This window comes from Hydra vulgaris, chromosome 09, assembly GCF_038396675.1.
Source record: "Hydra vulgaris chromosome 09, alternate assembly HydraT2T_AEP".
Lineage (NCBI taxonomy): Eukaryota > Metazoa > Cnidaria > Hydrozoa > Anthoathecata > Hydridae > Hydra > Hydra vulgaris.
Genome location: NC_088928.1, coordinates 9270580 through 9288221, shown reverse-complemented (window position 1 = coordinate 9288221; position 17642 = coordinate 9270580). Strand labels below are relative to the sequence as shown.

The 17642-nt window shown below is 29.2% G+C and overlaps 1 protein-coding gene across 1 annotated transcript in view; it reads right to left on the bottom strand.

The window, feature by feature from the left end:
* Window positions 1–5530: 5530 nt before the first annotated feature.
* Window positions 5531–17642, bottom strand: part of LOC100204990 (endoribonuclease Dicer) — a 54284-nt gene continuing 42172 nt past the window's right edge. Inside the window, exons 10-13 of the mRNA XM_065804665.1 lie at window positions 6605–8410; window positions 6229–6391; window positions 6080–6152; window positions 5531–5979 (exon numbers count right to left, since the gene is read on the bottom strand). Of these exons, the coding sequence (XP_065660737.1) occupies window positions 5850–5979; window positions 6080–6152; window positions 6229–6391; window positions 6605–8410 (2172 nt within the window). The 3' untranslated portion in view covers window positions 5531–5849. The remainder of the gene's footprint in view (window positions 5980–6079; window positions 6153–6228; window positions 6392–6604; window positions 8411–17642) is intronic.

Below are 17642 nucleotides of genomic sequence, written 5' to 3'. Positions count from 1 at the left end.
AAGATCTAAAGAACACAAAGAAAAGGCATCTGTAGCTAAACAAAAGATTCAGACTGATTTTATGAACAAAATGGGACTTGTTATTGATTTCCCTAAAAGTGGTGGTTCTGGAAAAAGTAATGATGGCAATACCTCAAGGCGTGCTTTTGCAGCATATGAACAAACAGCTGAAATTCTGGGTATTGACCAAAACCTTATATTCAGATTTTACATTATCTTGGTAACGCTCTCTTCAGGATATGAAATAGACTGCTTAAAGTTCAAGGATTATTGTTTTGACACTTTTAGACTATATGTGTCCCTTTATCCATGGTATTACATGGCTCAATCAGTTCACAAAGTATTGATACATGGACATGACATAATTAAAAGCCTTACATTACCCATCGGACTTATGTCAGAGGAAGCTCAAGAGGCTAGAAATAAAGACTTTAAATCTTATCGCGAAAATTTCAGTCGAAAAACATCCAGAAAAGCAACAAATACTGATCTTATCAATAGACTCCTAGTTTCCAGTGATCCTGTTATTTCATCATTGCGTAAATCAACATCACACCAAACAAATCATAAAGCATTTCTTTCAGATGTTTTACAATTACTTAAACAATCTTCAAACGATATTATTGTTTTATAATTTTTTGATGTAATTTAAAATTGATAACGTTTTCTTGCACTATTTTTTGCTTTTATTATTCCTAAAACATTATTTACCTAAATACTCAATTTTTATTCAATATAGGTGGGTCAAAAATCCGATAAGATATTCAAATATCAATTTACCACTTTGTAACTAAGGAAAGTATCCGGTAACTAAGCAATATAAGTATCCATAACAACTAAATTTAAAAAATTATCACTTTTGTAAGAAGTGTGATCTCATATTGGTACTCATGCCAAATTTAGTGAATATAGTACTTATAAAATATCTGCAGATAACAAAAGTAGGTTGTTGCTAAGCAAAATAAAGGTATCCATAGCAACGAAATAAAAAAATATTACCTTCATAAAAAGCGCAGACATCATATTAGTACTCATACTAATTTTAGTGAATATAGCTCTAATATTAAATTAGTTATGAATTTTGTCCAGTAAAAGTGCATTCTGGCCCACTGTGCACTGGGGCAATTGCAGCAAGTACTTTAAGTACACATTTATGACTACGCAAAAAAAATTTTCTTTTAATTACTATGAAAGTAATTAACATCTTTCAAAGGGATCGCAGTTAAACAGACTACTTAAAGGTTAAAAAAAGGGTGCATATTAAACACGCTATTAATGTGTTTAAAAAAACTATTAATGTGTTTAAGTAAACGCACTATTACTGTATTAGTGTGTTTACTTAATTAAGTAAACACACTAGTAGTATTAGCGTGTTTAATATGTAACCTAATATAAAATTTCCTGTAATAAACTTTATTAGTTGTATAAAAAGCTTATCTATTAAATCTAACTTATTTTGATAACGTTCAGTAGCCTCTTTTGATAGTTTTTCTTGATAATCACAAGACATTTTCAAAGCGTTTTAGTAGTGTTGTACTGAAATCAACGCGTACGTTTGCCCCCATATCATAATGGTGGATAATTTTATTTTTTAATTACGCAATGATCACGTGTTTTTTTCGCCGTTAGAATAGATATTATATATTTACAGATAATAATTCCAATAGAAAATCCCATAAGTATACATTCATTATAAAAAATATTGAGCTTGCGATTACACTTATTGCATGTAGAATACTGTTCAAATATATTTTTAATAACTTTAAAGTTACAAATAAAGAAAAATTGTCAACATCAGAATCACAGTTTGTTGCAGATAACACAGTTACATCTTTTCTTAAGCTTTAATGCACTCGTTGTTTCTGAATGACTGAATCGCTTTATTAAAATCAATTATGTTAATTTGCTGTTAAAGTGTCTTAATTCTTTACACCCCGATATCAAGTATACAGAAGAACAATCTAAAATTTCATATACGAAAACCTTACAGTACCAATTTTTAAACTTTTTAGACATAACAGTTATTCTACATAATAACAGATATTTTTTATAAACCTACAAACTCCCATGACTATCTAAATTACAAAAGCCATCACCCTAAACACACAAAGGAAAATATACCTTTTACATTAGCTAAACGGATCATTTGTTTTGTAACTACTCCAATAAAAATGAAAATCAGACTTCAACAACTAAAATAATTTTTAGTTCGATGCAATTACCCAGTAAAAAACATTAACAATGGAATCTTTAAAGCTCGACTACAGGGACCAGCACCTCAAAAAAGAGAAAAGAACAAAATTATACCTTTTGTAACAACAAATTTTGCAAATATTAATTTTGAAAATTTGTTAACTACTCTGCATGGTATTCTGAAACTATCTGTTTTAGACAATAAATTAAAATCAGTTTTTGAAAACATTTCTATTGTACTATCACAACGCCATCCAAAAAATATTTTAAGACACATTAGTACATCAAGTTTTAATAAGACACCAGTTTTTATTTACGATGAATGCAAGGTTTTAAAATGCGTATCAAAACGTTGTAAGTTATGTACAATGTATTTTCAATTTGTTAACCATTTTACCACATCATCTGGTAAAGTATTGTACATTAAAACTTCAATATCATGTAATTTAAAAAATATTATTTATTTTCTATCATTTAATGGATGTGATGGAAAAACAACATGCATTGGTAAAACTAATAACCTAAGGTTAAGAACTAATCTACACATCTACACATGCAGAACAGGTATTGGTTCAGATAAATTTAATCAGCATGTTTTCAATTGCCATAAAAATGAACCTTTTTTTAAATTATTTCTAATGTTAAAACTCTCAAATGAGAATTTACTTCTTATTTATGAAGCTCACCTACATAAACAGGGACATGATACAATGAACATATAAACAGGAAGTAATTATTGTCACATTACTTTTAAAATTTTCCTTACCAACAAGTATCAAGTTATGCTATATATTTTTGTTAATTATAGTTCTTTATATAAACCTTAATTACTTCCTTTTTAAACTTTTTATCGGAAGTTCAATATAAAGAGTTTTTTAGAGTTTTGTATATCTCATACACAGCTGAAGATTTTAAATGAAAGACCTTCTGTGTTAGAGAAAATTTTTTTTTAAATATTTGTCAAAATTTAAATAATAATTATATTTTACTCATCTTAGTTTGAATAGTTTTTCTTTTGTTACCTGGAACATTTTCTCATATTTGTTAAAAAAATTTTTTGGCTAAACATTTATATATATATACATATATACATATATATATATATATATATATATATATATATATATATATATATATATATATATATATATATATATATATATATATATATATATATATATATATATATATATATATATATATATATATATATTAATAAACTTTTTTTTTTAATTTCAGATTGTTAAAGCGTAACCCTTGTAAATTAAATATAGAGAAATTCTCAACCAAACAACGTGTTAAAGTAATCGAATTTTTTTCTGTAAAATAGGCGAGCAATTGTGCTAACACAAAGAGCTCACATTTATCATTTTAGAGTAAGAAAAACACAATGTAAACAAAAAAAGTTAGTCTGGTGGTTTCAAATTTATGGATCTGTGATTGATTTACCACGTGCTGGGAGGAAATGCTCAGGGAGGTTAAAGGAAAATACTTAGCGTGTACGCAAAAGAGTTGAAGAAGAACCTTTAGTGTCAACTCAAAGACGGTCCCAACAGTTTGGAATATCTCTAACATCTCTCCTTAGAACTCAAAGGGTTCTGAAACTTGTTCCGTATAAAATACAGGTAGTGCAGGACTTGCTGCCAGCAGATTATTGGGCACAATTAGAGGATGCTATCCATTTCCAAGATTTAGCAAAGAAAAAACTTGAGTTACTTAACAAACCAATTATGGGCGGCAAGACCACTTCCACCTAAACAATTATTATGCAAGAAATATGCAATTTTGAGGTTCAGAAAATCAACGAATAGTCCACCAACGTCATAGATACTATAAAAGTAACGGTTTGGTGTTCTGTTCATGCGGAAAGAGTACTTAGACCTTATTTCTTTAAAGATGGTGCAGAAAACACACTACCTGTCAATGGTGAAAGGCATTGAAAATGCTAGAGAACTTCATGCGTCCTGCGGTCGAGTGGTAACAAGAAGGGGCTACTGCTCATACATATCATCTGACAATGGAACTCTTAAGAGAAATTTTTGGAAGAAGAATAGTCTCAGGAAGTTCTGAAATCAACTGGCTGTCATGCCAGTTGATTTCAGAACTTAAAGATAACCTGACTTAACAGCTCCAGAACCTGACCTAACAGCTCCAGCTCCCTTTCTATAGGGGTATTTAATAGATAGAGTATCCCACAATAAAGCATAGTATACTGTGAATGACCTTAGTATATTAAGCCTACTATTCTGCAATGAAGGCCAGCATTCGTGAAGAAATTCAAAACGTAGAATATTATTCTTAAAGAATATTATTTTCAAAATCAGATAAAACTTATTTTTAAGAAGTATACTTTTTTGTTAAAAAAATGATAAATGTAAACTGGGAAAAAAGTTATTTATAACTTAAATGGTCAAATGGCTTTTGGGCCACCCTGTACTAGTCACCAGTTTAAAATTACAAAATTTCCTGCGCTCAATAGACTATAAAATTAATTAATTATATATTTTTTTAAATACTATTCTTTCAAAAACTAATTTAAAAAGCCATTAAAATCTAACTAATTTCAAGGAAATTAGTTAGATTTAGTAAAAGTAAATAACGTAAAGAAAAAAGAAAAAGAGTTCATATAGAAAAGAAAGCAAAAAGGATGTATATATATATATATATGTTCAATGATGATTTAGACCGTCAGTTTTACTCTGATTGACTCGTTTACAAAACTTTCCTTAATTTTAAAGTCCCTTTTAGTAACAGCTTCATCTAAAATTGAAAAACATTCATTACTAAATTTAGAAAAGTATGTTTGATTGGAATGAAGGTGTTTAGATATGTGGGAGTTTTTATCCCTCCTTAAATGTTGAAATATCAGTATTTTTAAAATTACGATATAAAAATACTTTTAAAATGAAATAAAGCGAAAAGAAAATTAGTAGGTCTAATTAGTGAAAACTATTAAATTTTTTCTTAGGTCTAAATCTCTGTGATAAAATATTAGTCTTCTAGGAGTACCTTAATAAACAAGAAAAAGAAAAAAGTATTAGCCAAAACTTATTTTTATTATTTCAAAACTAATTAATTAAAATCGTTTCAAACTTACCAAAACAAAATTAGAATTTCAAAAAGTTTTTTTTTAATCGAAAACTCAACTTTTGCAAAAGTGAACAACCCTAGTTTTTTATTTTCCAAATTTTAATGAGAAACAATTTATTTGATTGACAAAAACTGTCGCGTTTCATAACATTAAAAAAGTTTTTTTATTACATTAACTACAACTTGTCTAAATAGGATAAGTTCGAGATTTAAGGGTGAAGGGTCGAGGATGGATAAAAACTTCGTATTAATTATTAGTTTTTATTACCAAATAACATATAAAAACCCATACCTTAACATAGACGACGAGTTAGCTAATATATAGATACAATTAAAAAAAATTTATAACTACAAAAAATAATAATTACAATAAATTTTTAAAATCATTCGATTAGCATTATATATATAGTTCAATAATTTAAAGTAAATTTTACAAAAAAAATTCAAATTTTTTTGTTATAAATAAAGATTTGTAAACATTTATAAAAAGTTAATTTTTTATAGAGACAAACTCGCTTTTGTTGTCTGTTTAGCAACGTTCGATTATCCAACAATAATTTGCAGAATCAGACCTCTAAAGCACGTTTACAAGCAGCTGCTTTAGCAATTTTCTTATTCTGACCACATGCTTTAATCTCTGTACCGTTATCTTTGCCAAATTTGACAGTGCAAGAGGCTACTTCTCCACCTGTATAACTAAAAAAAAGTATTTAACCGTAACCATGTTTACAAATACAACGAACTTTAAATTCTAATAAATAAGTATTCTTAAAAAAAAAAAACTAAACTAACTTACTTTATTTTTGCTTCGGGATACTTTTCAAAAAGATCAACAGCTGGATGTCGCGGTAATTTGATCATGTATTTATCTAATTATTTTAACAAAATCAACTTTTGTAAACCAAAACGAGTAAAATATAAACAGTGCTAGTAAAATATTCATACCAATAACAGGTTTTAACAGAGGATAGTAAATCTTCCATACTGTAACTAAATTTAATCCACTATCAAGAAATATTGCACCAGCAACAGATTCAAACAAATCCCCTAATACTTTTGGAGCTTGGTAGCCTTCTTCACTACCAGTTGGGCAAATAACAAATGGACTCTTTCAGAAAAAGAAACAACATTTAAACAAAATAACAATAAAAAGAAAAAAAAAGTTTACATGAAAAAATAAAAAACTTTTAAGAAAAAGAAAATTTGAAAAACATTATGGAAAAAACAAGCAGAAAACATAAAAAAAACTTTAAAAAACGAAAGTCACAATAAAAAAAAGGTCTTTTTTTAATTTATTGTAAAAAATTGATCTAAAAAATACCTCAAAATACTCCTCTTTTAATCCCTGATCATCTTTAACTATTTCAATAAAGCTATTATAACTTGAAAACAGTTCATTAGAAGATGAGTATATGTATTTGTAAAATGAATGTTTAATGGCCAACAGGCCAAATGTATTGTTGTTGACTACAGCTGAGCGAAAATAAGTTAACTGACCAGGAGATAGGTTTTGGGTATTACTTTGAATGTGAAGAGTTATTAAGAAATCTAATATAGCATCACCTAAAAATTCATACTGTTGGTAACACCCAGTTACACTGTTTGACAGATATGAAAGATGAGTAAAGGCTTGAATCAAATGAGATTTATTTAAAAACCTGTATGAAATCTGATCTTCAAACTTGTGTAACAAATTGTGTTCATACAAAACCTGTTCATTATTGAAAGCAATATTAGCAGATCTTGATACGCAAGGGTAATCAGCGTAATGGCTGGGTTTCATTACCTTTCGACCATTTTGTAAACTAGAATGTAATACAGGAATATTTAGAAAATTTTGCATGAAGCATAATGCCAAGTTTACACCACCTACTTCAAAATAAACACCAATTAATGCTTCAACACAATCTGCTATTGATTTGGGTTTGACATTTTGATATGTGTACTGCTTTATGTCATCAAGTTCAGCACGTAGATATCCAGGAGGTAACCACACTGTCCATGGGTTTCTATTTTCAGAAATAGAACTTTTAGTACCAAACTGTGAATTGCATATTAAATTTTGAATACCAACACTCTTTCCAACTTTACATAAGTTTTCGTTACTGATGCAATTTTTACGCTTTATAGTTAGTTTACCCTCATGGAAACTAGGATTCTGAAAATATACAAAAATTGAAACAGCTTGTTTCAAAAAAGAATCTCCGAGGACTTCAAGACGTTCTAAATCAAATGGCATTCTTGCTTGTCTAGTTGTTAAAGCTTCAAAAATCTTTAAAACACTAGGAGATTTTACATTTTCTGTAACATGATTTTTCAGTTGAAGAAGGTCTTCTAAATTCAATACTGAAGATTGATATCTTCCCTGATTCTCTGATTTATTTATTTTAATTTTTTCTGCTATCATGTCTTTCAATTCTAGAGCTAAGAAATAATACTCATAAAAATAAAGTATTCTTGGCAAACAAGGCAACTGAAAATGCAAGTCTGCTGGAAATAAAGAAACCTTTTTGCACAGTTCGGGAACAAGTTTTTCCATGTTGACATTTTTTTTTTTTGTATTAGTATTTGATTCACTATTAGTGAATGAAATTTGTTGTGAGCATGAAATTACATCTACTAATGGCTTGTTTGGTGAGATTTCTATGTTGTACTTCTTTAAGTAATACTGAACAAATGTTTTCTTTCCCTCCATAAAACTGCTTGTATTCAAGCTGCTTATGGCTGTAACATAGTATATTCGATTTTTTGATTCGCCATAATTCTTGCTAACAACACAGTTTTCAAAAATCTCCTCATCATCCAAGTTATCTTTTGTTTTGATTTTTGTACAGTTAAGAAGTCTTTTATCAATAACAGGAAATATAAACTCATAACGAGTTTTTCTAACGGCTTTAAACACATCTGAATGAAGGGGAACAAACAATGCTTTTGTTACATTTTCATCATTTATATGAAAATATATTTCTCCATCGACAAGATTTGAACAAGATTCAGTAATAACATTCATATGAAAGTCTATTACATCATCAATATTAATATCACACTCAGATCTTATTCTACTTGTTATCTTTATAAGTTCAATGTTCAGTTTGCCAACACGTGAAAATAAATCAAAGGATGGAAGCTGAAAAAAAATCAAAATTTTCTCTTATACAAAAATAAATGAACATAACTTATTTTTAAAATATTTTAGAAACTTTAAAATTTTTGTAAACTGATTTGTTAGATTTTTTATTCTATTTTTATTTTAGCACATTTTTAATCTATGGGCATGAGCGCCCATAACATAGATTAAAAATGGGGCAATTCATTTCTTACTTTCTTTGAAAAATTTGTCAGACTTTTTTTGTTTAACCATATAATCAGAATTAATTTTAAAATTAATTTCGAATTTTATTAAATCATTTCTATGATTAACTCAAAATAAACAACAAAGACTTTAAGCAACAAAAGGTATGAACGTAAAGATTTTAAGCAATTACAGGGATAAATGTCTTAAAGCATAAAACATTATCACAAAAATTCGCTCTTAATTGTCATGTTGCATGATAGTACTTGTTTTTATTACAACTTTTACAGTGTATTTTTGCTTTTTAAATTAATAAATTAACAAAAACAGTAATAATTAGTTTTTGCTGTAGATGAGCATTGTTTTAACTTATATTAAGATTTATAGGGTGACGACTAATCATATACCTTAGTGTGCCGCGGCCACAAATGTGGCGCTGGTTATAAATATATAACTATTCAATTTTAAATAAGAGTTTTTGGTTTTGAGCTATAATGTGAGTAAGACAGCATGTAAACAGAGGTTGTAAGCAAGTTTTTAAATATTTTTAATGGATTACCACACAGTGTACCAGTAAAAATAAAAAATAAAAAACAGTTGACACTTCAAACTAGATTAAGCTATTATTTATTTTTGCACATTAAAAAAATACAAAAAAGTCTAATTAGAGGCAATAATGTATATAGTTAAAAGGATATGAATGGAGTAGGGGTGAGGGAGGGATTGAATATGTCAAATAGCAGTATGCTAACTATATACTGAGTACTTGTAGATAAAAAAATCCAGATTTTAAAATGAAAGAAAATCAACGATTCTTTCTTTCTGTATTTCTTCATTTTATATTTACATACTTATCTTTTCTTATCAATATTGCACGATGTATTTATTTGATTTGTCTCATACAACCTGTAGGTTTGCATTTTTAAAAATTGATCTCATTGTCTGGATTAAGACAAAGTGGATCAATTTTTAAAAATGCAAACCTACAGGTTGTACAAATATAGTAACTGTTCATATTCAAAGTGTTATCAGTGATGAACCATCATTAACTAGTCTGCTGCTTAATTTTAAAATTACAAAATCAAAACACTAACTGAAAATCAGTGATAGAGCATATATCAAAATCACTGAAAAGCAACAGGTGATAATATTTCACATTAAAGCTACATAGCAGTCTGATAAACTATGAAATAATCTGAATTCAATTCAAAAGTGGTAATATGTAATAATGTAACACGTAGTAATAGTAATATGTAGCCAAAATATTGTTTAGGTGTAAATCAGTATAATTTCTTGTAATAAAAAATTTCTTCTTTTATCATAAATACAGTTTTTCCATTACAATAAGGCTTAAGATTGAATGTATTGTTTTTTTTCCTTCATCAAGTATTTTGTCCATTCCATTGTGCTTATAGCTCTTCAATGCATTTTGATATATTTTGTGTCATACCATTGCCATATGTACTAGAACACATTATTGCTTTAAGCAATTTTCACACCAAACCAGATGTAACTAATGCTATTAGTGCTCTCTCCTCTATCAATGTTCTTTCATATATGAGAAAACTACACAAACTGCCTGTCTGAGACTTATAACAACATGTGAAGAAAAGAAAGTTTTGCAGTGGAATGAAGAAGGTTTTGGAGGAAACCCAGTAGTAACATGTTACCCAGTACTACCTGCTTCATGTCCTGCTGCCTTAAATGATAAGCTTTTTAAGACAAATGCTAGGAGAAGCCAACTCTAAACTAAAACACCTCCTGCAGTAGGGCTCTTGGTTGAGTAAAGGCTAGGTAAAAATACTCATCTTAGGCAGATGCTTTACGCAACCGGCTACTGTCTTGTAGAAGGCATCCTATTCAAAGACTTAAGGGGTAAACAGATTCTATCTGTTGACCAGCCTTGCACCCCTTCTTCATCTATTAGGCTGGTGCAGATGTATTTATAATACATTGTTTCCAGATAAGGATGTTGAATGCTAGTTCTTCTTGACTTAATGCATGAGATTTGCGTGTGTCTCTGTTCTTATGACTAGGCAACTCATTCTATTATCTCCTAATGAGAGTACAGCTCCAAAACTCAGTTTTATTGTTATGAGGCCGGCTGGTAGTCAGGTTTCCCGCACTCTGTGGTGGCTCTCAGAAAGGCTGATTTCATCAACAGCTGTAAAATATCAGAGTACTAACAGTGCCATGTTAGGCATGGATTGTGACCCTGTTTGTACTTTAGGTGTGCATTTTCGAGGCCACATTTAGAGCCCTTTGTTACGAGTTTATTAATAGCAATGAGGCAATTGCTTCGACTGTTAAATAGTGTACTGAGTTCTATCTATGCATTGATTCAAGTACTTTAACAAATTTAAAAATGACTAAAGTACCAATAACTATAGAATACAAAAAACCATCGTCATCACCAAGTTCTCTAAATCTATCACCAATATTCACTAATATTCGTGGTCTTTGAAGTAACTTTTCTTCTGTTGAGTCTTATCTCATGCCAAGTTCACCAGACCTATTTTCTCTTTGTGAGACTAATTTGAGTTGAGCTGTCTCATCTTATGTGATCTTAGTGTTGATGGTTATTTTGCTTTGATTCATAAAGGCTCCAATAGTCACATGCTTGGCCTGCGCATTTACATTCATAAGAATTTACCCATTTGTCTGGAAACTAGGTTTGAATCCACAGACTATTCTTTTATGTGCTTTCGTTTAACACCACTCTACTCTATTGCTTTTCTCTTTGTTCTATATTGCTCTCCTTCATTACAAGACTGACACTTTTTTGATGTTATTTCTGATCAAATTTACTAAGCCCTCTCTCTTTATCCATCAGCCATTATCATTGCTGCTGGTGACTTGAATGCTCATCATACAGAATGGCTTTGCTCTAGTTTCAGTAACTCTGCAGGCGTTAAGGCCCTCAACTTTTGTCTTTCTTAATCTTTTACTCAAATAGTCAACTTTCCAAATCGCTTTCCAGACGACCCGAATCATTTACCTTATCTACTCGACTTCAGTCTTGTTTCTGATCCTAGTCAGTGCTCAGTTTCTCCACATTCACCCTTAAATGCTTCTGATCATGGTTTAATCTCTCTAAAATTATTATCTCATTCTTCTTCATCATCAGAATCCCCCTATCATTGTACCTCTTACAACTACCTTAAAGCTGACTGAGACTTATCAGAGTGCTTATCAGAGTCTTGTTTTCCAGCCTGCTGGAAAGCGGCATCTGTTATCACTATTTTCAAAAATTCTGAAGAGCGATCTAACTTGTCTAACTAACACTTAATCTCTCATCTTGAACCTAATAACTTATTTTCTGATCATCTAAATGGATTTTGATCTTCTCGTACTACAGTTGATTTGCTAACAATAATAATCAATAGGTTTTATTATGCATTAGATAGAGGTGGAGAGGTTAAGGCTATCGTTCTTGACATTTCTAAAGGTTTTGATAAAGTTTGGCATGCTGGTCTCCTCCATAAACTTTCTTCTTATGTTGTATCAGGTAACATCTTTAAGATTATTGAATCCTTCCTTATCAATTGTAGTATAAAAGTTGTCCTTGATGGACATCACTCTTTCTCATATCCTGTAACTTCCTCAAGGTTTTATCTTTGGCCCTATACTCTTTTTAATTTACATTAACAATCTTCCGGATATTCTCATATCTAAGGTGACATTGTTCGCTATGATACTACCATTTATTGTTGTCTTGATAAGAAGCCAACACTCTCTGATTGCTTGGAGGGGGCATTTGAGCTTGAAAAGGATATCACTTCTGCTACAGCATGGGCTTACAGTAGCTTGTGAACTTAATTCAGATAAAACATAATTTTTTTCAGCCAATCGTTATTGAAATAATTTAAATCTTCCTATATTTATATGGAATATAAATATAGGAAGATCTAAATTATTCCAATAGTCCTTGTATGGAATACTGTTGCCATATATGGGGAGGATCTTCCAATGATGCCCTTTCTCTTTTAGACAAGGTACAAAAAGGCATTGTAAACATAGTTAGACCTGCTGTTGGAGCTAGCCTCCAACCATTATCGCATTGTTGTAATATTGCTTCTCTTTCTCTTTTCTACAAATACTATAATGGGCGCTGTTCTAAAGAGCTAGCGTCTTTTGTGCCATCTGCTAAAAATTATTCTTGAGTTACTCATCATTCAATTAAGTCTCTTCCTTTTTCTGTGACTGTTCCTAAGTGCTCTTAAAACTCTTTTTCATCTAGTTTTTTTATTGAACATCATTTCTTTGGAATTTGCTTCCTTCTTTTTGCTTTCCTGACTCATATAATTTGCAATCTTTTAAGTCGTCTGTCAATTGTTATCTTGCTCTATAAACTTCCTCTTTTCTCTTCCAGTAACATCTAATTCTAATAGTGGTTGCTTGCAGCCTTATTTGAAGGAAACCTTCCTTGTTGGAAGCGAAGATATTGAAAAAAGCATTACAATGTCTAAGTTCTACAATCTTACTGCATTGCAAAATTATTTTAAAACTAAAATTATTTTATCAGGACAAAAGAAACATAAAATTCTTGATACCTGACTTTTTATTGGCAGGATGGAAAAAGATTAATCCCTATAATTATTTTTAAACTTGCATATAAGCTGGATACCTAAATGTGGACATGACATGTGAATATTCTATAATAGAATTTGGATCTAACTTATCCTGGGTGTCATCAGAAATGAATAAAAGAGTGTTCTTTTTATTTGGGCATTTTACTGGTTTTAATTTATGCAAGTTAGAACCTTATTCTTGAATTGTGACAATGCAGATGCTTATTTGGTCTGAAATTTTAAAATAAGTTTTACAAAATTTATTACGTTTTTAATAAATTTGTTATTAATAGCTGGTATACCTAATAATAAATATTAACATACATATAGTGATTATCAATTTACTATCAAACTTGAAAAACATTATTTTAAAAGCTGAATAAGGTTTGGTTAAAATTGGTTAATAAAAACTTTTTGAATACTCTGAATTAAAAAATTAACATACCTATTTTTATACTGGCTGTGAAATAATAGATCTTCTGAACTTGTGAATATTCTTCTTTCAGAATTGGCATGATTTTTGAAACATAACTGAAGACTGCCTCAGTATTGTGAAGCAGATTGTCAGATGTAACACAATAAAATTTGGTTTCTAGTGATAGGTCTATATTTAAAGATCTCACAACAAATGGATGAAAAGTGATTTTTAGAAGAATATGATGACTCAACTTCATCCTGTAGCACAAATGGAAAATTTTCAGCAAAATCCATTTGTATAATACAGATTTTTTTAAGATCACACAAAACTTCATTGGCTTTCAAGTTTTCTTTTAGCTGTTTTAAAAAGTCTGAGATTTGCTGACTTAATGAAGTTTTTTTGCTTAATTCCCTGCTTTAAGTTATTTTACTGGTAGGCAATACCAGGCAAATAAAATAACTTAAAGCAAGGAATTTTTAATTCCCTACCAGGTTATTTAATCTTTTTTCAAATCTTTCTTTTCTGTGACACTTCTGAAACATACATGCTTTATTTTCTAATGAACATACAGCTAAGGCCATCAGATCTTTTGACTTTATTTCATTTGTTAATGCTTTTACCTTAAGATTTGGATTTTGATGGTGGTTACAAACACAGACTAGTTTGTGCCAGATTTTTCAGCAAGTACACAATGTTTTTGCCTCAAAAGAGAAAATAATGTCAATCTTAACTATATCATTTGACTTTGATTCTTCTATCCACTTATGGTAAAGTTCTGAAAGATTGCTTAATATGATTTGCTTCTGAATGTCCTGTCTAACTTCAACTAATATAATTCAGCTAATATAATCCTTTTCTCCTGCCAATAACCTGCTATTACTATTATCCTTATAAAAGTTTACAATTTGCTTTGCTAAGTCAATTTTATTAGATTTTTTATGTCTGTTGACCTTTCCCCAAAGATTTCTTTAAGATCCCACATAGCTATAGCTTTCTTTGCCATATATTGAGTTGCTTTAAATTATTTTATTATTTCCTGAATGGTCAAATGGACAGGAACCAAAGTGAGCAATTTTATTTTTTGTGAAATATTAATCTCATTATAAGACTTTTGTTTTAGCTCTACAAGGTAATCTAAAATGGAACTTTTAAGTGTAGTATTTTGTGTTTCCTTTTGTTCAGATGTATTTAACGATTTATTTAATAACTTAACTTTCTTTTTTACCTTATTATTTATTTGCAGCATACTCATGTTTGATGATCTTTTAATAGGTGACACAACAAATTTTGTAGGACAAGGATTTAGATTATCAATTTTTATTATTATTTTCTTTCATTTAAAAAATTTAATTGAATTAAACTATTATTGAACCTACTCCTTCCATATAACTTTATAAACAAAATTGATCCAACACATAATAAGATACAAACAAATAATACGATGAAAAAACTGCAACAATGAAGTTTAAAATATCTAACAGATATTTTATTGAGTTACAAACACATTTGCAAAAAAGTTACATTTTATAAAATCATCGTATTTTTAAATAAGCAATAAGATTATTAATCTATATTTAGAAATTGAAGCTCATTTACATTTACTAAAAAATAATTATTCAAGTAACATATGAAATCATTATTTTAATAGTTTAATTCATCTTATTCTGCTTCACGTTGCTGCTGATGCCTGAATCTACCACTCTAATTGTGTACTAAATTATTAGCAATATAATCACTTAAAATACAATAGAATTTAAATGAATAATGATTTCAATTTTAGGATTAACAAAAATATGTTTAAAGTATCACATTTAAGCAATAAATTGTTACTGCCCTTTTATTAGTCCCCCTATTCAGTATAAAAATCAGATCAAAGAGGGTGCAACCAACTATATCTTTTTTTTATTAAGAAATAACTTATAATTAGATTTCCAATTATAAATTTGACCCTTGATAACTAAAAAATAGGGTTATTTAAAAAAGCTACCATTTTTGTCATGAACATAACAAGTTAAAAATGTTTATATTTTCAGATAGTTGTATCTAATGGTCTAATATGCTATTAATCTTAGATCAACACAATGAGTTAAAAAAAAAATTTATAAGCATCTCAAAATGGCTAAAAATTTGACTTTTTAAGCAAATGGGCAAAATATTTTTAGATATATTTAAGTTCTAAACAGCAACAAGTTGCTTGTATTTTGCCTGTTTATTGCAAACAATAGCAGCTAATCAGAAAACTAACTTGTAAAGACTTGTTGGCGAATAGAAAAATATTACGGTTAACTTCATTTTGGTATTTTTTAGTAATTTTCAGATTTTTTCCGAAATTGAGGAGGTTAAAATTTTTTTTAAATATAATACAAGTTAATAAAAACACTATTTTTAAAACAGAACTATCCAGAAAATAGTTTGAAAGTTAGAAAAAAAGTTGTAAGACTTTGAAGTAGTCATTTTTTGCAATTTGTAAATTGAGGGGAGCCACCATGTAGTGTTTATAAGGCTATAATTTCTAAACCGTTGCACACGGAAGTCTGAAATTTCAAATTTAACCTATCTACATTATACAGATAATGGTATGTAAAAATCAGGAAAATCAGAAATGGTGCCCCACAAAGTTTCCTTTAAATTGGTTGAAATTTAAAGAAAACTTTGTGGGGCACCATTCCTGATTTATAATGATTTAACCAAAAAAATTATTAAAACTAATGTAATAAATTAACTAAAAATTATTTAGCAGATGAAAATGAGGATTGGAAACAAACGAGAAATCATTTATTGCTTTCTAAACAGATGCCACATGTTTATTTTTGAAGCATTTATTATCTTCATAATAAAACATCTAAAAAACACACTTATCAGGTGTGTTTTCTTCCTTTTCTTCTTTTATAAAAAAACATTTCTACAATTGAAAGCATTCAAAATTGTGTAACAAAGGAAACACACAAAAATTTGTGGGCATTTGGGCATTTTCTTTTGTTAGAAAGATACATTCATAAAATATTTTCTCTACAATCAAATAAAGTAAAAATTCAAACAAAAATGTACATTTTTAGGGGAGAGCCATTACATAGATGGTCTTCAATTTTATATGCTGGATACAAGTCTCCTATTTACAACACCCAAAAATATACTCAAAAAGCTATTTAGAATGAATAATAATTTTTTTTTAAATTTATGCTTATGTTTGCTATTACCCCTTCAGGTGTATATCTTATGTTATTTTACTAAAAGAGTTAAACTTTAAACTTTTTGTGTTTTTTATAGTTTCTGTTTTTTATGCGCTTATTCTGCTATAAATGCATCATTATTTATTTCAAAAATAATGTTAAAGAAATATTTCCTATTTAGGAAGTGTGGTAAGTCAGTAAGGAGGTCTGGTAAGTCAGAGTTAGCTTCTCCGAGCCTTTGCCTAAAAAAGCATATCGTACAGCAGGACATGAAGCAGGTTGTACTGGGTTACATGTTGCCAGTAACAGGATAAACTGACCTTTGTGAGACATAGTTTAGTAAATCTTGTTTTCTAATCAAAAATTTTTTGTGGTTTTTTTGTTATACAATGTTGAATGCTTTTAATTGTAGAAATTTTTTATAAATAAGAACACCAAGTGGTGATAACAAATTCTAGAAGTGGACATATACAAACTGTATATAGCTTTTTTCCGAGTTCTACATTTCTGTTTATAAAACTGTTTTTTAGGAAACCAGCATTTTGTTAGCCTCTGCGGCAGCAACACATGTTTGGGCATGGTGTTTAAGATCATTGAATGCTTAGGTCTATAAAATCATAATTAGACATCATTTTTAGTTATTTACATAAAAAAAAGTTTACATATAATTTTCAAAGTTGTCTAAGGAGCATAGATTTGGGTTGTGTTCAATAAACCCACATTACCCTGTTAGTGGGGTAATGTGGGTCTAAGGCATCATTTTTTTTAGGATAAAATATACCAGCTCATAAAATGACTAGAGTCATTGAGTATGTAATGTACTTAAATTGTTTGGTCAAATGTTTAAACATAATATGAATGCGGTAGTGATGTAATGGTACAGTCATTTTATAAGCGAGAGGTTCTGA